The 21,080-nt window shown below is 40.8% G+C and overlaps 1 protein-coding gene across 5 annotated transcripts in view; it reads right to left on the reverse strand.

Moving 5' to 3' along the window:
• ARID1B (AT-rich interaction domain 1B) overlaps positions 1–21,080 on the reverse strand; it is an 835,793-nt gene that overhangs the window by 613,735 nt on the left and 200,978 nt on the right. For all 5 annotated transcript variants that reach the window (XM_075203385.1, XM_075203384.1, XM_075203383.1 and 2 more), the window contains exon 3: positions 8,312–8,449. In XM_075203385.1, coding sequence (XP_075059486.1) covers positions 8,312–8,449 — 138 coding nt within the window. The remainder of the gene's footprint in view (positions 1–8,311; positions 8,450–21,080) is intronic.

The following is a 21,080-nucleotide window of genomic DNA, read 5'->3' on the forward strand; positions in this document are numbered from 1 at the left end:
CCAGGGAGGCAGTGGGAGATTAGGGAGGTTAATGCGTGGCTAAAAGATTGGTGTAGGAAGGAGGGTTTTGGATTCTTAGAGCACTGGGCTGATTTCTCGGTCAGTTGCCATCTTTATTGTCGTGATGGATTGCACCTGAATGAGGAGGGGGCTGCAGTGCTAGGGGAGAGGATGGTTAGAAGGTTGGAGGAGATTTTAAACTAGGCTCCGGGAGGAGGGGCAAGCAAGTATTTATGGGATAGACATTGAGAGTAGTAAGGAGGAATTTAACAAGAGTAAAGGGGGTGGAGAGGGGGGAAAGGGAAGCATAGCCGATAAGGAGCGACCCTTTTTAAAGCAAAAAGAAATACCTAAGGGAGGCAATAGACTTAAGTGTATGCTTGCAAATGCAAGAAGCCTGACAGGTAAAATGGGGGAGTTAGAACTAGTAGCAATGAATCAACAGTATGATATTATAGGTATTACTGAGACCTGGTGGGATGATACACATGACTGGGCAGTCAACTTGTAAGGCTATTCTCTCTTCAGGAGGGATAGGGTAAATAAAAGGGGAGGAGGAGTATGTCTTTAAATTAAGCCAGAATTAAAACCAAGTATTCAGGAAGTTATATACGAGAATATTGGTGATAATATAGAGGCATTGTGGGTGGAAATATCCAGCGGAGGAAAAAGTTCAGAGAAGTTTCTGATAGGGATATGCTATGAACCGCCAGATATTAGTACGATTGAGGAAGCCCAACTTCTACAGCAAATTGAAAAGGCTACACAACTAGGTCAAATTTTAATTATGGGGGATTTTAATTATCCGGACATTGATTGGAGTACTGAGACCTGCGGTACAGCTAGGGGAAATAGGTTTCTGAGCACGCTAAAAGACCATTACATGTCCCAATTAGTTGAGGAACCAACTAGGAACCGGACTATACTGGACCTAGTAATAACAAACAATGTAGACGTAATATCAAATATTCAAGTAAAGGAGCACTTGGGAAACAGTGATCATAATATGGTCTCATTTGAAATTAGTTTCCAGAAACAACAGTATAAGGGATCAACTAGGACTTTAAACTTTAAAAAGGCAAATTTTAATATGCTAAAGGAGTCTATAAAGAGCATAGACTGGGACAAAGCCTTTGAAGGAAAAAATACGGAAGAAATGTGGGCTGTCTTTAAAATGTTGTTGGAAACATACACGTATAAGTTCATTCCTATGGGAAATAAATGTAAAAGAATTAAGTCTAAACCAATGTGGCTAAATAAAAAGGTAAGGGAAGAAATGCAAAGGAAGAAGCGTGCATTTAAATTGTTTAAGTCTGAAGGGTCAGAGGAGTCCTTCCGTAGGTACAAGGAATGTAATAAAACATGCAAAAAGGAAATTAGATTGGCTAAATTAGAAAATGAAAGGCACGTTGCAAAAGAAAGTAAGACAAACCCTAAAAAGTTTTTTAAGTATATAAATGGCAAAAGGATTAAAAAAGATAATATAGGACCCCTAAGAAGTGAGATGGGTGAATTGATAAATGATACTAAGGAAAAAGCAGAGGTATTAAACACGTTCTTTTCTTCAGTATTTACCAGAGAGGAACAAATGGCAGGAGTAATACATAATTAATGGCATGGTTTCATTTCCATTTTTAATACTTGGTTGTCACAGGAAGAAGTCCAAAGGCGACTGAAGAATATTAAGATAAATAAAGCTCCAGGTCCAGATGGCATACACCCAAGGGTCCTTATGGAGTTAAACTCGGAAATAGCTAGACCGCTATTCTTAATTTTCAGAGATTCAATCTCATCAGGCTCAGTACCAAGGGATTGGCGCATAGCAGATGTGGTGCCGTTGTTTAAAAAGGGGACGAGATCACAACCAGAGAATTATAGACCTGTAAGCCTGACATCAATAGTGGGGAAACTACTGGAAGGTATTTTAAGGGATAGTATTCAGGATTACTTGGTACGCAATAAAATTATTTGTGGGAATCAACATGGATTTGTGAGGGATAGGTCATGTCAAACTAATCTAATTAGTTTCTACGAGGAAGTTAGTGGGAACTTAGACCAGGGCAGGACAGTAGATGTGGTCTACTTAGATTTTGCAAAGGCCTTTGATACAGTGCCACACAAGAGGTTGGTTTACAAAATAAGGGAACTGGGTCTAGAAATCAAAATTTGTACTTGGATCGAAAACTGGCTAGAGAATAGGGAACAGAGAGTTGTGATAAATGGAACATTTTCTAATTGGTCAAAGGTCTTAAGTGGAGTACCTCAAGGTTCCGTGCTGGGACCACTCCTTTTTAATATATTTATTAATGACCTTGGTGATGGTTTAGAGAGTAAAGTTTCTATTTTTGCAGATGACACTAAACTCTGTAAGGTAATAAAATCAGAGCAAGATGTAGCTTCTCTACAGAGGGACTTAAATAAACTGGAGGATTGGGCGGCTAAATGGAATATGAGGTTTAACACAGATAAATGTAAAGTTATGCATTCAGGGATCAAAAACAAGAACGCAATCTATAAATTAAATGGAATTAATTTGGGAGAATCTATAATGGAAAAGGATTTGGGAGTGCTCGTAGACAGTAGACTTAGCAATAGTGCTCAATGTCAAGCAGCAGCTACAAGGGCAAACAAAGTATTGGCATGCATAAAAAGGGGCATAGATGCAAGGGAAGACAGTGTAATTTTGCCACTGTATAAATCATTGGTAAGACCTCATCTTGAATATGCAGTACAGTTCTGGGCACCACTCTATAAAAAAGATAATTTGGAACTAGAAAGGGTTCAGAGAACGGCGACAAAATTGATAAAGGGTATGGAGTCATTAGGTTATGAGGAAAGGTTAGCCAGTTTAGGCATGTTTACTTTAGAAAAAAGGCGTCTAAGGGGAGATATGATTACTATGTACAAATATATTAGAGGTCAATACAGAGAGCTTTCATGGGAACTTTTTACCCCAAGGACCATACACATGACACGTGGTCATCCCCTAAGGTTAGAGGAGAGGAAATTTCACAACCAGCAAAGAAAGGGGTTCTTTACAGTAAGGGCAGTCAATATATGGAATTCATTGCCAGGGAAGGTTGTGATGGCAGATTCAATAGATATGTTAGACAAATTTTTAGCGGAAAGGTGTATCCAGGGATACGACCGTTAATTTAAAATGAAGGATAGTAGTGGATATAGGGTAAAAATAGGACTGCAATATTGAGTCTGGGGGTATTTTCACAATTGAAACAGATTGGCGATTGCTTACTCTGGATTAATTTCAAATATAAGTGCAGGATCGCAGAAGATCCAAAATAGGTTGAACTTGATGGACTGGTGTCTTTTTTCAACCTCATCAACTATGTTACTATGTTACTAATTGCCATTCAAATAGAGCATTATAATTTTGGCATTTGTGGGGGTCAATAGAGAGAGCTTTCATGGGAACTTTTTACCCCAAGGACCATACACAGAACACGTGGTCATCCCCTAAGTTTAGAGGAGAGGAAATTTCACAACCAGCAAAGGAAGGGGTTCTTTACAGTAAGGGCAGTCAAGATATGGAATTCATTGCCAGGGAAGGTTGTGATGGCGGATTCAATAGATATGTTTAAAAAAGGGTTAGACAAATTTTTAGCGGAAAGGTGTATCCAGGGATACGACCGTTAATTTAAAATAAAGGATAGTAGTGGATATAGGGTAAAAATTGGATTGCAATATTGAGTCTGGGGGGATTTTCAAAATTGAAACAGATGGGCGGTTGCCTACTCTGGATTAATTTCAAATATAAGTGCAGGATCGCAGGAGATCCAAAATAGGTTGAACTTGATGGACTGGTGTCTTTTTTCAACCTCATCAACTATGTTACTATGTTACTATGTTAAAATACCTTCCAGTAGTTTCCCCACTATTGATGTCAGGCTTACAGGTCTATAATTCTCTGGTTGTGATCTCGTCCCCTTTTTAAACAACGGCACCACATCTGCTATGCGCCAATCCCTTGGTACTGAGCCTGATGAGATTGAATCTCTGAAAATTAAGAATAGCGGTCTAGCTATTTCCGAGTTTAACTCCATAAGGACCCTTGGGTGTATGCCATCTGGACCTGGAGCTTTATTTATCTTAATATTCTTCAGTCGCCTTTGGACTTCTTCCTGTGACAACCAAGTATTAAAAATGGAAATGAAACCATGCCATTAATTATGTATTACTCCTGCCATTTGTTCCTCTCTGGTAAATACTGAAGAAAAGAACGTGTTTAATACCTCTGCTTTTTCCTTAGTATCATTTATCAATTCACCCATCTCACTTCTTAGGGGTCCTATATTATCTTTTTTAATCCTTTTGCCATTTATATACTTAAAAAACTTTTTAGGGTTTGTCTTACTTTCTTTTGCAACGTGCCTTTCATTTTCTAATTTAGCCAATCTAATTTCCTTTTTGCATGTTTTATTACATTCCTTGTACCTACGGAAGGACTCCTCTGACCCTTCAGACTTAAACAATTTAAATGCACGCTTCTTCCTTTGCATTTCTTCCCTTACCTTTTTATTTAGCCACATTGGTTTAGACTTAATTCTTTTACATTTATTTCCCATAGGAATGAACTTATACGTGTATGTTTCCAACAACATTTTTAAGACAGCCCACATTTCTTCCGTATTTTTTCCTTCAAAGGCTTTGTCCCAGTCTATGCTCTTTATAGACTCCTTTAGCATATTAAAATTTGCCTTTCTAAAGTTTAAAGTCCTAGTTGATCCCTTATACCGTTGTTTCTGGAAACTAATTTCAACTGAGACCATATTATGATCACTGTTTCCCAAGTGCTCCTTTACTTGAATATTTGATATTACGTCTACATTGTTTGTTATTACTAGGTCCAGTATAGTCCAGTTCCTAGTTGGTTCCTCTACTAATTGGGACATGTAATGCTCAGAAACCTATTTCCCCTAGCTGTACCGCAGGTCTCAGTACTCCAATCAATGTCCGGATAATTAAAATCCCCCATAATTAAAATTTGACTTAGTTGTGTAGCCTTTTCAATTTACTGTAGAAGTTGGGCTTCCTCAAACGTACTAATATCTGGCGGTTTATAGCATATCCCTAGCAGCAACTTCTCTGAACTTTTTCCTCCGCTGGATATTTCCACCCACAATGCCTCTATATTATCACCAATATTCTCGTATATAACCTCCTGAATACTTGGTTTTAATTCTGGCTTAATATAAAAACATACTCCTCCTCCCCTTTTATTTACCCTATCCCTCCTGAAGAGAGAATAGCCTTCCAAGTTGACTGCCCAGTCATGTTTATCATCCCACCAGGTCTCTGTAATATCTATAATATCATACTGCTCATTCATTGCTACTAGTTCTAACTCCCCCATTTTACCTGTCAGGCTTCTTGCATTTGCAAGCATACACTTAAGTCTATTGCCTCCCTTAGGTATTTCTTTTTGCTTTAAAAAGGGCCACTCCTTATCGGCTATGCTTCCCTTTCCCCCCTCTCCACCCCCTTGACTCTTGTTAAATTCCTCCTTACTACTCTCAATGTCTATCCCATAAATACTTGCTTGCCCCTCCCCCCGGAGCCTAGTTTAAAATCTCCTCCAACCTTCTAACCATCCTCTCCCCTAGCACTGCAGCCCCCTCCTCATTCAGGTGCAATCCATCATGACAATAAAGATGGCAACTGACCGAGAAATCAGCCCAGTGCTCTAAGAATCCAAAACCATCCTTCTTACACCAATCTTTTAGCCACGCATTAACCTCCCTAATCTCCCGCTGCCTGCGTGGACTAGCGCGTGGCACAGGTAGTATTTCCGAAAAATACTACCTTGGATGTCCTTGCCTATGTCCCTGAAATCATTCTTTAGGACACCCCTTCTTCCTCTAACTCTGTCATTGGTGCCAACATGCACCAAAACCGCTGGGTCATTCCCAGCCCCTCCCAACAATCTGTCCACCCGATCCGCAATATGCCGAGCCCGAGTACCCAGGAGACAACACACTGTTCGGCATGCACGGTCCCGGTAACAGATTGCCCTATCTACCTTCCTAATAATTGAGTCCCCTACCACCACAATCTGCCTGGGTCCCTGAGTAACTTTGGTCCCCTCTTTGCTGGAGAGACCATTCCCCTGGTTGCTAGAGGAAGCAGTCTCATCCAACTCTACCAATTCTGAACTCCCTTCCACAGTATCTTCATCCAATCTGGCAAATCTGCTGTGATTGCTTAGCTCAGAACTGGCCTGCCTCTTCCTCCCTCTGCTACCCCTAGTAACTGTTACCCAGCTGCCTACCTGTGCATCCTCCTCTGTCTCTGCTCCACCCTGCTCAGCGAACGCATCAACGATGAGCTGTAAACTCTGCTCCAGGTTGGCAATGTCTCTCAATGTTGCAATGGTCTGCTTTACATCAGTTACCTGGGCTTCCAAAGTGACCAATTGCTCACATTTCTCACAGAGGTATAAACCTTGGAACACTTGCTCCAAGTGTGCATACATATCACAAGATATGCATTGAGTGAGATCATCAAGCCTGCTACTACTCATCTTATTATGGCTAACCTAACTTCTTATAGCCTACAGTGAACTTGAGTACTAGCCTTTGCTAGCCACTTTGCAAATTAAACCCCTTCCTGGATTCAACTCCTTACTGGATCTAACTCTACACTTTAAACAAAAACAGCACTTGAAATAAAAAAAGCAGTGAAATCACAAACTCAATGAAATCGCTTGCTACCTCTTGTTAAATAGAGCTTGCACTAACCAGCTGTATCAACTATGCAATTAAACCACACTCACTAGCTTTAACAGAGAGAAGGAAAAAAAAGAGAAAAGAAAAGAAAAAAGGGACACTTAATAAACACACAGAAAAACTAATCCTGTTCAATAAACACACAGAATAATTCCCCAAACTATATCACTCTCTCAGCACAGCTCTCTTATCGGTCTTTAAAAAGAAGAGGAAGTGAATATCTGATCAAAATCATTTAAATATGTAATTTCTGCTTAAGATTTTCAAGGGATAAAAATGAGCCACATGACAATAGAATTATTTGTTGCAGAATGCGGTATGGCTAATTGGACCCAGGAGTCAAGAGACTTATTGTGTGTCACAGAAACCAAAAGGTGTAAATAATTGTGAGTCCTGTAAGGGACCCAGCTGATAGCTGGAACAAGTGACCAGGACACATCAAACTGGAGCTTGTTTGCTCTTGCTGGAAAAGACAGGGAGCATATGACCAAGTGATCTGGATAAAAAGGGCAGTATAGGGAAGCTTAAGCAAGTGGCTCAGAAAGGGGGCCTGGACGGTAGGTTGATGCATGGTAATGTGATAGTGAGAATTGTAAAGCGATGAGTAATAGAATTGGACTTCATTGAAAAAGGCTTGGGTATTGGTGAGTGGGTTGTAAATGCACAGGTTGATTTAATAGCACTATTGCATTATTGTGCAGTGACCCATAGTCTGTTGAGAGAGGTGAGATTTCAGCTATGTGATCCACATAACTCACTAACTGAATCTGTTAACTCACTAACTGAATCTGTTTTCAAATCTCCCACTGCCTGGTTTCAATGCAGTGAATTTATAATTTTAGCTGGAGGTGTGAAAACAGCTTAAAAAATACGGTGGACCTAGTTAATTAGTGGCGGGCATGTAGCTGATTGTAAGTTAGTCAGTGGCACTCGTATAGGCAGACCCGTAACTTAGAATTCTAGCACCTGGGGTGTGAAAGACAAATACAGCCCCCCTAGCCCTCAATTTTAACCAAATGTACCTAAAATATTCCTAAATTGCGTCCCCCTTCAGCGTTGAGCCCTGGGCGGTCGCCCCTGTCGCACAGCCCTAGTTACGGCCCTGCATATAGGTGCTTAGACGCTAGTCAGCGGCACCCATATAGGCACTTGTTATGCAATTCAATTATTTTAATCAGCTGTTTGGGCAGAGATAATAAAGTGGTTCTCATACAATTAACAAGTACCAAAAGGTCTAACCTTAGGCTATTAATACTGAAGACAGTATGTAAAAAAAAATAAAAAAAATGGACCTGTTGGTGTGTCATTCATCAATGTCATTAAAGCAAAAAACATAAAACAAATTACAATGTAGTGTTAAAAACAAAATGTGTCAACTCATTGTAAGTATGATGATTAAATATAAGGTCAACTCTTCATTAGTTATTCTCCGTCGAATTCAAATTTTTTTTCAAAGGGTTTAAATGTCTCCTAAAGATGCATCCAATACATTAATTTACCAATGTGAATTTTCCTTTTTCCTAGCCAAGTGTAAGGATTGCTCTTTAATCTTCACTATCGGTGCTTACCTGCTGGGGTTGATACCGCTGTTGAGTCTGCGACAAGTACTGACCCTGGGACTGCGGAATCGGAGGCTGTGACTGCTGCTTGTAATATGGCTGTTGGCAGTAGCCACTTACACCTTGCTGACCGTACTGAGGCGGCATCTGTCAGAAGAGCCAAGCAAAGTACACATGAGTCAGGTAAGTGGACTCAAAGAATTTGTGCTGGTTCAGACAAGCATTTTTGCAGAAGTTGCTCATATACTTTTTAGATGGAATACGGTGTGAGTAAACTGCTTTAAATATCAAACAAGCAGAGGACCATTTTTCCTAGCGGTCCACACGAGCTTGCATGACTGTCGAAGTTGCATTCTCACAGTGCTCGCCCGCGAGTAAATTCTGAGGAAACGCTTGTCTGAACGAGCTCTCAATAGGTTGCTCAGGTAAGTTCTATCAGAATTGTTTTCCAAACAGGTCAGAACAGAAAGAGGAAATACTGTAACATGTTAGCTATCACATGTATCAAAATGAACAGCTGCAGCAATGTTTACACAAATTTATGATACAATATGCACCATTAATTTTTTGAAGCAAATGTATACACCTAGAATGTTTTGGTGGCAGTCTACATCACTAGACTACTGATCTCGTCAGTATTTAAAAAAAACAAAAACATTTTAATTTTAAATATACAATAACATACACTAGATTACCATCAAAACGTCCATCCCCTTTTCTCTATTACAGTACTGTATTTCTATGCTGTGTACAATTTTGAAAAGATGAGGATAAATAATTGTGTCGATGTCACATGGGTACGTGGAGTGTATGGATTAACTGCTGATTGACAAGCATCGAAATGGAGTATTTAACTCATGCCGCATTCAAACATTTACTAAATTAGTACAAGAGGAAAAGTTCCTCAACAGAATGTTTGAGCAGTGGTTGATTTAAAAATAAATAAAAAATATAAAATAAAAAAAATAAAAAGCCTCTTGTTACAAAAATATCCTTTGTAGTGTACGATACTCCATAAATATGTAATAATATATGTGAGGTAAAAAAAGCTCTTTTGGCCATGGCCTCAAATGTATAGATGTGCTTTTAATATCACTTGGGACAACCCAAACCCATGAAGCACTAAATTATAATTAACACAACATGTTTCTATGCAGCCCTGCAAACCATGAAGGACCAGTGTGAGCACATCAGAATTAAACACAAAAAATAAGCATATAAATTGCAAAATGAGAGAGTTCAGAATAAAATTTGTTTACGATATATATACAATCACATGGATTTCTCCTACTACTATACATACAAAATAATATATTACTTTATCACAGTAGCAGTAATCCTATGGGCTACCCCAAAACCCTTCAAGTATTAAGGCTAGAGTTCACAGAGTAGAATCTTGAAGTTGAATCTTGAATCACAAACTTATTTAATATTTACTGACTCATCATTCCTGTTTCCTTCCAAGGGTTGGACATTACCAGTGAAGGCAATCTCCACAAGTTACCAAGTCAAATTGTCACTAGCAAATATGTCAACCGTTCTAATAATTTTAATTATTTAAACACCATTGATGATATATTTCCAACCAAATACATTACAAAACTCAGTTTTATTTAACAACATATTAAAATAATAGACAACTAATCCCCTTTTGAACAAGCATAGCAACATGCAGCAGACCTACATTGCGATTGTTACTGTGCTAAGAAAAAGGGGAATCATCCGCACAGAGCCAGGATATACCTCATTACTATAGCAATGAGGGGGCGCTCACTCCATTCGTGTCATAAGAAGAACAATAGGAAAGAAAAGCAATGGATTGTCAGAACACTCCTATCCAATTTAGATGAACATATATATATATATATATATATATATATATATATATATATATATATATATATATATATATATATATATATATATATATATATATTATGTGGGGCAAATGCCTTTATTAAATGTATTATCTTTAAAAACATATCTTTACAAATAGTAGTAATGTCCTCATAAGTAAAGAGTGAAATATAAAAATAAATAAATGTGAAAGAAAATTAAAGCAGTGTATTTAAAAGATAACCACATATAGTGGAGCCAGAAAAGACAACAGGGCTCTATTGTTGAAACCAAAAAACACCCAATCCTTTTATCTCTTATTGGTGTAAGAGATATAACATATTAGGTGGGAATTGGTAAAGTGTACATTAAGTAATGGTAAAAAATGAACCGTCATATTAGATAACTAATAGCAACATTTTTTGCAATAAAAGGTTTTTTTCCTGTGTTTTCCGTTTGGGAAGAATACATAGGCTAGTTCCCATCTTCAGTAACATATAATTATATGACACAAACAACAACAAATGAGGGTCGCGCTGCTATAGGTCAAATTGTTATTAGCTAAATAAAAACCTCAATTAGCGGAGGATCTCCTGTCGTGTACAGTAAGACATTCGACAGTAAGCCAGATAAGTATCACATTACATTTAATATATATGCATCAATGATCCACAATCAATTGGACTGAAGATAAAAATCCTGGACAATCCAAATAAATCCTGTGTTGGAGTAAGCCTAATTTAAAACACTAAATTGAAAACACACATATAAGTAAAAACACGTATATAAAAAAACACACAACCGTGGCTGCAGAAAAAATGTTGGTGTACACTGAAAAAAAGCATCCAGATATAAGTAATCAGTCATAAATCCGGAGCATACAAAGTCCTCAGCATGTGCTGATAAATGACAAGCTGATTAAAAAGTAATATAAAATAGCTTATAGAAACGGCCTCCTCAGTAACCATACAGTGTATGTGGCAAATTAAAGTCTCGATCACCTGGTTTCTGTGGTCCGTCGGTAAAGCTGATGATCCGTTTCACAGATGGTTTTGTTCCCTCCAAGTTTAGCCAGTCTCAATAGCACTGACTCCGCTGGATAACACAGATCTGACAATAGTGTTGTCTCGATCCCAGCTGGAGCGCGCTCAATCCAATGGTACAAATAATGGGAGCCAATGATGTAAAGGCTTCTTATGGACCAACAGATGTAGTACAATAACCAGGAGTATAGTTTAAATACTCAGAGATGAATCGCCACTTCGGTATTGTACACTTGAATGATACGGTAGAAGGCACACTCACATCCGGATATGAAGCACACAAGACCCGGCTGACGCGTTTCGTGCTTCTCAGAGCACTTTCTCAAAGCTCATAAATATATAATTATATGACGGTTTATTTTTTACCATTACTTAATGTACACTTTACCAATTCCCACCTAATATGATATATCTCTTACACCAATAAGAGATAAAAGGATTGGGTCTTTTTTGGTTTCAACAATAGAGCCCTGTTGTCTTTTCTGCCTCCACTATCTGTGGTTATCTTTTAAATACACTGCTTTAATTTTCTTTCACATTTATTTATTTATATATTTCACTCTTTACTTATGAGGACATTACTACAATTTGTAAAGATATGTTTTTAAAGATAATACATTTAATAAAGGCATTTGCCCCACATAATATATATATGTTCATTTAAATTGGATAGGAGTGCTCTGACAATCCATTGCTTTTCTTTCCTATCGTTCTGATTGTTACTGTACTGCAGGCAAAACAACATATAGAATACAACAACCAGTTATAACTATTAGGAGCCATCTATCTTTACTGTAAAGTGCTTGTTTACACCAAACCACTTATTTCTATTTTTCACATACTAATAAACACATAAAAAGCGCATTTATTAGGTCAAATAAGAGTCAACGGTGCAGGGTTTTTATGTTATTTGTATTATACATATCCTTGAAAAGAACAAAAAAATTATATACTCCCTAAATCTTGCTTCCAAGGTTCAATCTACAGAAATAATTTCAACACGTACACATTTATAAAATCCTAATAACTTTCCCTCTTTTGTGGCAATTTAGTTGAGTTTTTTCCCCCATATATTATTAGATTTTAATGAATGTCTGCTGCCATTAAAGCCACAGACATTTTTATATGCAAGAACACCCATATACTTGAGAAACACACATCATTCATTGCCTAGTGCCCATATGTTTGCTTTTGATATATCATATTTCAGTAGCAACTCTGCGGAATTATTTTAGGCAGTTAGGATAACACTTAAACCAGTGTTAAATAGACTGTAATACTTTGACAGAATATTAAACATATTTTCATTAATGCCTGAATATGTTGTTTTTGTGCACATTTTGTTGGCTTTACTTAAGTGACAAATGATAGTTAGCAAAGAAAAAAAAGGAGTAAGTGTAGTCAATAAATAGATTAAGCACTCCTTACCATTTGGTGTTTAAAACGAGGTTTTAGTGCTAAAATCACCATGTGTGGTAGTGTAGCCTTAGTCATTTTGATATTGAGATAAATGTAATATTAAATATATTACTTCAAACACATGGTAATATAGATACATAGTTAACTGTTGAATGAAAACAGAATAATATTAAAACTTTGCATAAGATTATAACCCATTGAACAGTTTTATGTCTGCTGAAACACAGTACCAATGTGGGCTAAATAGTCCCGAAAAGTTGGATCCCCTGTAAATGCGCTCTCTGAATCAAAAACTTTTTGGTAAACAGCTAGGGCTCCCATCATTTTTAATTTTGTGCTTGTGAAGATTATGTAGTATATCTAAGGACTGATTGTTAATTTCTGTTGAATTCATGTATGACGATGTGGATATTTTATATAACCTTGTAATGTAATCTCAACGTAGGCTTTGCTAAATGACATGAGTGTGAAAACTATGCAAGCAACAATATCGGTTGAAATTAGCCAGACCAAGGATAGATAAGGAACTTGGAGGAGTTTAAAGGCCAAAATTGTAAACCATGTAGCAAAGCAGAAGGAGCAGAGGTGAGAACTCAAGGCCAGTGATCCCTCTAAGCTGAGCAATCTGGAAAGGAAAGAGTTAAAAGGTCACTCTAATGAGAGTTTCACCCGAAAAGTTTGCATTCACAATCTGCAGGATGTTTCCTAGTAAGATACAGGTTTAACTCTATCATTTCCAGATTGCTCACCTTAGAGGGAACACTGCTCAAGGCCCTGTGAACACTCTGATCTCAAGACATCCCTAGCTCACTTCGAAAGCCCTGTGACATTTGGAAGATCAATCTGTCTTTATTGACAGCTAAACTACATAGGTGGGGGGTGAGGGCTATGTGGAAAAAGAGTTTATAATATTCTGTTTTAGACATCAGATTGTGCATTTTCATGAGGGGTCTATCAGGACCTAAATGTCTCATTATCCTCAATTGTGTTCCCTCACACATCAGGTCTTAACTAGGAAGTAGTAACTCTGATTTTATTTCTTATTTTATTTTCGGACACTCATTTGTGTAACATATTGTATGTCTTGTTATTAATTTTTGTAAATAAGCCTTGGAAACACATAATGAATCTGGGGTTTTCTCCGTGATTATTTGTGAATTTACGAAGCCCAGGGAGTCTCATGCTACATGTGTATGTGATTTAAGTATAAAACATTAATTAGAGATTCTAGTAAACGTAAGGAGTCCATAAAAAATCCTTCATGGTAGTAGAAAAGGTGTATTCATTGTTAAGTGACTAAGGTGTCGGCCAGCTGTTCAGATTGCTGTATCTGGGACAGGCTGGGCATTCATGACAAATTGGTTGGCAGCTTGGTGGGATTGATAATATTTTTCTTTTTATCATAAGAACTTAAGTAAATTAGTGGTGTGTGCTTCTAGAGAGAGTCAGCATCCTAATTGACCGGAGATTAAGCTCAAGGCTTACAAAATTTTAAAAGACATACTGCGCAAAAAGTTTCTGTCCCCCCCTCTTCTTGTTTTCTTTCTATTTCTTATTTGGTGGAAGTGTGAGGTCAAGGATGGCCCTTGACTATAAGCAGATGAAAAAGGATGAGCTTTTGGCGAAAGAGGAATTGCTGTCGTCCCCGGCAGGAACACAGAGCAGGTGTGACTAGATCACTATTAAATAACTTTTGGTAAAAATTTATTTAAAGCAAATTGAGCAGGGCACTTATTTATGTAATTGCACGTGCACTTATTTTTGATATTGTGTATATTTTGAGATATGAAATCGTTATCTCTGAGACCAGGGTAGAAAAGATGGTTTTTCTGTTTAACCTTGCAATAGGATATGCCTATTTCTGATGTATATATCTGATACAATGAGCCTGTGTTTACCAAACATTTGGTGTATTGTGATGTGGGGAAGTGGCTTGTTTTGTGTTTTTTTGTTGTTCTGTGAAAATGTGTATTCGGTGACTGTCTGAAGTATTCATGCCAGTCAGACCTTTTCTCTTGCTAGTGAGTTTCCAGCCTCTGAAATAAGATCCAGTAAATCACAGCAAGGTTTTTAAAAATTTCATTGCTAAGTATAAATATTAGTGGCTTTGCAGTGCATGTAAATCCATGTTTGTGTAAATAGAGTACATCCTGATTCTAAAAATAGACTATTTCGGAACTGTATAAAAGATGAGCTGTGTGAGCATGTAATATCATTCTGATGTTCCATCTGACCGGACCACTGATACCTTAAATCAAAGAAACTGTCCTTGTCAGGACACTTGAGCAATAAACATCACTCTGTTTCAAAGACCTGCTTGACAACTTCTTCAATATTCCTATAATCCTGTGACCTGCCAATTAGACCCTAAATCTAATCCGTTCTCTGGCTGTCTGAGGTTTGGACCCGAGCTTTTCCAGTACCACCGCTCTGCCTGCTACCTCCAGCTCTGGTCAGTGTGATAGGGCAGGGAGGATTCATCCACAGCAACCCGGATCCATAGTAAGAGGTCCGGAGTTACCAGCCCAAGTGTACCAGCACAGGAGTACACTAGCAGTGACAGGTACCCAAAAGGAACGTGGTTCTGAGCGTCATAAAGGAGTTCAGTGGTGGTGGTGGAAATAACTAAAGGGAAAGTAAGCCCAGCTGGTTCCCAGCAACAACAGACAGGGTGGCATAGGCGGTCCATCCTATCACAGCTTTCTGGTGGCAAGTGGTGGAATTCCTGCAGGCGGTTTTTCGTGAACCAATTAGGAGAGCCGAGTTATTCAGAAGAGGAATAACTGCAGCCAGGAGAACGCACAGGATGTCTGATTACACATATGTGTCTAGGGCGGATCTCGACACTATTGTAACGGATTTACTGGATTCTCTACTAACCTTGATTAACGCTGGCTTACCTGAGGTGCGGAGTCTAACGATCTCCCCGGTATTCACCAAGAACCGCCGCAAAGCGGGATGGAATTTGCTGCCAGGAGTCGCAGGTCGCGGTCCTCAGGTTTTTCCCCAAGGTGTAGTACAGCGGAGCAGGAGCGAGATGAGAGTAGTCGGACAGGCCGGGTCGGTGCACAGGCAGGCAATGCAGACAGAATCAGGAAGCGGTCTCGGAGTCAATCAAACCGGGTCGGTACACGGGTCACAAGAACAGAAGCGAGGTCAGCTAGCTATGTCGGTACACAGAGAACAACGGAATCCAGAAGAGTGAACAAGCCGGGTCGGTACACTGGGAGTCAATACACACGAAGCAGGAACAAGGAAGGACACAGGAATCAGGAGCCAGGAACTGGTAAGTTGCTCTGACACTCTCCAAGTGTCAGAGCTAGGTTTTTATGCAGAGTCCCATTTGAATTCCCCGCCCTGGGTGATCATGTGACCGCCCTAGGTAGCGGTCACGTGATCGCTGAACCCGGAAGTGCGGCTTCCGGGTCCGACGGAGCGGCGGGGGAGCGTGGCAAGGTAAGTATCGTAACAGTACCCCCTACCTTAAAGGTGGACTCCGAACACCTATACAGGTTTACAGGGAAATCTTTTATGAAAGAGTTTGAGTAGACGGGGTGCATGAAGGTCGACTGCTCTTACCCAGGAGCGTTCCTCGGGACCGTAACCTTTCCAGTCTACTAGTAATTGTACACCACCTCTGTTTTTACGGGAGTCCAAGATTTGTTTTACTTCATATTCACCCTGATTCTGAATAATAACAGGGGAAGGAGCCCTAGGAGGGGTGGAAAACTTGTTGGTAACCACTGGTTTCAGCAATGATACATGAAAAACATCTGGGATACGTAGAGAACGTGGTAAGCTTAATCTGAACACTACTGGATTGATGATCTCTGAGATGGAAAATGGACCAATGAACCTGGGAGCAAATTTCTTGCTGGGAACCTTTAACCGAATGTTTTGTGTAGATAGCCAAACTTTATCCCCGATAGAGAAATTAGGGCCGGCTCCTCTCTTTTTATCATATGACTATTTAGAACGAGAGATGGCTTTTCTGAGACTTGATTTGGTTTGTTCCCAGATATGTGCGAAGTTACGAAATAATACGTCCACTGCTGGGACTTCAGAAGCAGTAATTTGGGAAAAGGTGGGTAATCTAGGATGACAGCCATAGAGAACGAAAAAAGGAGAATTAGAGAGAGCCTCATGGAAATGGTTATTATGGGCAAACTCAGCCCATGGAAGGAGGTCCACCCAGTTGTCTTGATTGGCAGATATGAATATTCTTAAAAATTTCTCCAACTCCTGGTTGGTTCTCTCTGTGAGACCGTTAGACTGGGGGTGATATGCAGAGGAAAAATCAAGCTTGATCCCAGATTTATGACAAAAGGATCTCCAGAATTTGGATATAAACTGAGATCCTCGATCGGAGACAATGTGATGAGGACAACCATGAAGGCGGAATATCTCTTTGATGAAAATATCAGCCAACGAGGAGAAGGATGGAAGACCTTTCAATGGAATGAAGTGAGCAGTTTTCGAAAAGCGGTCTGTGACCACTAGGACCACAGTACAAGACTTGGAGGGAGGTAGGTCAGTGATAAAATCCATGGAGATTTGTGACCATGGGTATTCAGGAACTGGTAATGGAAGTAGATGACCATAAGGCCTCCTCCTGGGGGTTTTGTGTTGGGCACATATGGAACATGAAGACACAAACTTCCTTACATCTTCCCGTATGGAAGGCCACCAGTAATTGCGAGACAACAGGGCCCAAGTCTTGCGGATGCCAGAATGACCCGAGAAGAGGGAACGATGAGCCCATCGTAGAAGTTTGATGCGAAGAGGTGCAGAAATGAAGGTTTTGCCTGGAGGACAGCTTTTCTTGATATGGGTTGCTGCCAATATTCGACTAGGGTCCAGAATAAATTTATTCTCCTCCAAGGGTTCCGAGTCAGCAGGATCAAATGAGTGAGATAGAGCATCTGCCTTGATATTTTTAGATCCAGAACGGGATCTCAAATCGGGAGAAGAATAAGGACCATCTTGCTTGTCAAGGATTTAGGCAGCGTGCCGTACGTAGATATAGCAAGTTCTTGTGATCAGTGTAGATAGTGATGGGGAACTGGGCTCCTTCTAGAAGATGCCTCCATTCAAAAAGAGCCAATTTGATGGCCAGGAGCTCCTTATCCCCGATACCGTAGTTCTTCTCAGCAAGAAGAAGACGACAGGGAAAAGAATCCGCATGGACGGAGTTTACCGGTAGTGTCTCGTTGAGAAAGAACTGCTCCTGTACCTACGGAGGATGCGTCCACCTCTAGAATGAACGGGTGGGAACAGTCAGGTTGCTGGAGGATGGGTGCTGAGGAAAAGAAGGATTTTAAGGTAGCAAAGGCTTGGATGGCCTCTCCAGACCATATTTTGGCATTCGCAGACTTACGGGTTAAGGCAGTGATGGGAGCCACCAAGGTAGAGTATCCTTTAATGAACTGGCGGTAGTAATTGGAGAATCCCAGGAACCGCTGTGTAGCCTTAAGGCCCGAGGGTTGAGGCCAATCCAGTATGGCGTTTAACTTGGTAGGATCCATTTGCAATCCAGTGCCAAAGATGATATAGCCTAAGAAGGGAACTTGCCTTTGTTCAAAGATGCACTTCTCTAATTTACAATATAGATAATTCTTCCTAATGCGGGACAGAACCTCCAAGACATGTTTGCGATGTGATACTAAGTCTTGGGAGAAGATGAGGATATCATCCAAGTAGATGACCACACATTGATATAATAGGTCTTGAAAGAGTTCATTCATGAAGCCTTGAAAAACAGCCGGGGCATTGCATAACCCAAACGGCATGACCAAATATTCAAAGTGACCATCCCGGGTGTTGAAGGCTGTCTTCCACTCATCTCTATCCTTAATGCTCACCAGGTTATAGGCCCCTCTGAGGTCCAATTTAGAAAAGATGGTAGCCCCCTTTATCCGATCAAATAATTCTGAGATTAATGGTAAAGGGTACCGATTTTTTACGGTGATGGCATTAAGGCCTCGATAGTCAATACAAGGGCGGAGGCCCCCGTCCTTCTTTTTTACGAAGAAAAAGCCTGCCCCAGCAGAAGAAGAGGATTTCCGGATAAAGCCTTTTCTGAGATTGTCTTGGACATAATCCTCCATGGCCTTAGATTCGGGAACTGAAAGTGGATAAACTCTGCCCCGGGGTACTGGTTTGCCAGGAATAAGATCTATATTACAGTCCCAAATTCTATGTGGAGAGAGTTTTGTGGCCTCTTGTTCACAAAAGACATCAGAAAAGGTTTAATAGGGTTCAGGAAGCAGTGCCAAGTGTACCCTCCTGTGGCGTTTGGGACCCTCCTTGGGAACTACTTTTGATAGACAATGATTAAAGCAATGTTGTCCCCAGGATAAGATATGACCAGACTGCCAATCCACGTTAGGAGAATGGAGACGGAGCCACGGAAGTCCAAGGATAACAGTATTGGTAGTTTTATGGACAACGAAGAAGGAGATACTCTCCTGATGTAGGGCTCCAATCTGAAGACGAAGAGGAGAGGTGCGTAAAAAGATAAATCCTTCAGGGATTCTTCCCCCATTGATGGCTAAAAGGGAGATAGGTTGTTTTAGGGCTAGCATAGAGATAGAGAATTGCTTTACCAAGGCAGCCGAAATGAAATTCCCAGCTGCTCCGGAGTCAAGGAGTGCGGATTGAGAAAAGGTATGTTTTCCAGACTGTAAAGAAATGGGAATAGTGACACAATCATTATTATAAGGAACTGAGGGAGAAGAAATAAGGAGGCCTAACAACACAGTTCCTGAACACGTTAGGCCCTGTCGTTTCCCGGACGTTTGGGACAAGAGTTCAGAAGATGCCCGCTCTCTCCACAATATAAACATAACTTGTTTCGGAATCTTCTCTCCCTCTCTTCGGCCGATAGGCGAGTCCTTCCCAATTGCATCGGTTCCTCGGGTGGAAGAACAGGTGTTTGGAAATTGGGAGCTAGACGGATCATACTGCGTCGGGACTGTTCCTTCTCAGAACTACGCTCCTTGAAACGTAAGTCAATCTTAATGCAGAGGGAGATGAGATTGTCTAAAGATGCAGGGAGTTCCTGAGACACCAGCTCGTCTTTAATTCGATCTGGAAGACCCTGCCAGAATGTAGCTACAAGAGCCTAATCGTTCCAGCTGAGTTCCGAGGCCATAGTTCTGAAGTGGACCGCATACTGACCCACAGACTGGTTTCCTTGGCGGAGACGCAATAACCCAGCAGCGGCATTGGAAACCCTTCCGGGCTCGTCAAAAATCTTCCTAAAGGTGGACAAAAAGGTGGATAAACTATGCAGGATAGGATCATTCCGCTCCCATAATGGAGATGCCCACGCTAGGGCTTGACCAGAGAGCAGTGATATCACATAGGCCACTTTAGCCTTTTCAGAAGGAAAATTCCCTGGCAACAGTTCAAAGTGGATGGAGCATTGGTTCAGGAATCCTCTGCAAAGTTTAGGGTCTCCGTCGAATTTAGGCGGATTAGTCATCCGAATTTGGGAGGAAGAAGCTGCTGCTGCAGGAGGGGGGTCCGGAGCCGCACTCACTGGAGCTGGAGGCCCGGTAGCCACTAAGGTGTTCTGAACAACGTCCAGCCGGGTAGATAAGCTCTGAAGGAATTTTAAAAGTTGCTCTTGGTTCACCTCCTGTTTATCCATTCTACCCACTAAATGCTCCAGTAGATCTTTAACTGCTGGATCCATGGTCAGAGCAAACTGTAACGGATTTACTGGATTCTCTACTAACCTTGATTAACGCTGGCTTACCTGAGGTGCGGAGTCTAACGATGTCCCCGGTATTCACCAAGAACCGCCGCAAGGCGGGATGGGCTTTGCTGCCAGGAGTCGCAGGTCGCGGTCCTCAGGTTTGCCCCAAGGTGTAGTACAGCAGAGCAGGAGCGAGATGAGAGTAGTCGGACAGGCCGGGTCGGTACACAGGCAGGCAATGCAGACAGAATCAGGAAGCGGTCTCGGAGTCAATCAAACCGGGTCGGTACACGGGTCACAAGAACAGAAGCGAGGTCAGCTAGCCGGGTCGGTACACAGAGGACAACGGAATCCAGAAGAGTGAACAAGCCGGGTTGGTACACTGGGAGTCAATAGACACGAAGCAGGAACAAGGAAGGTCACAGGAATCAGGAGCCAGGAACTGGTAAGTTGCTCTGACACTCTCCAAGTGTCAGAGCTAGGTTTTTATGCAGAGTCCCATTTGAATTCCCCGCCCTAGGTGATCATGTGACCGCCCTAGGTAGCGGTCACGTGATCGCTGAACCCGGAAGTGCGGCTTTCGGGTCCGACGGAGCGCCGGGGGAGCGTGGCAAGGTAAGTATCGTAACATCTATGCAGTTCCAAGGGCTTTGACATCAGCCATTTGCCAAACAGAGCGGAGATGAGAGGCGCTGAGGGAATGGCATTGACAGCATGGTACCCCAGATGCCCAGACAGCAGAGATCCCTGATCAACAGCCTGCAGAGAGCTCTACCCA

The sequence above is a fragment of the Mixophyes fleayi genome, chromosome 3 (assembly GCF_038048845.1).
Source record: "Mixophyes fleayi isolate aMixFle1 chromosome 3, aMixFle1.hap1, whole genome shotgun sequence".
Classification (NCBI taxonomy): Eukaryota; Metazoa; Chordata; class Amphibia; order Anura; family Limnodynastidae; genus Mixophyes; species Mixophyes fleayi.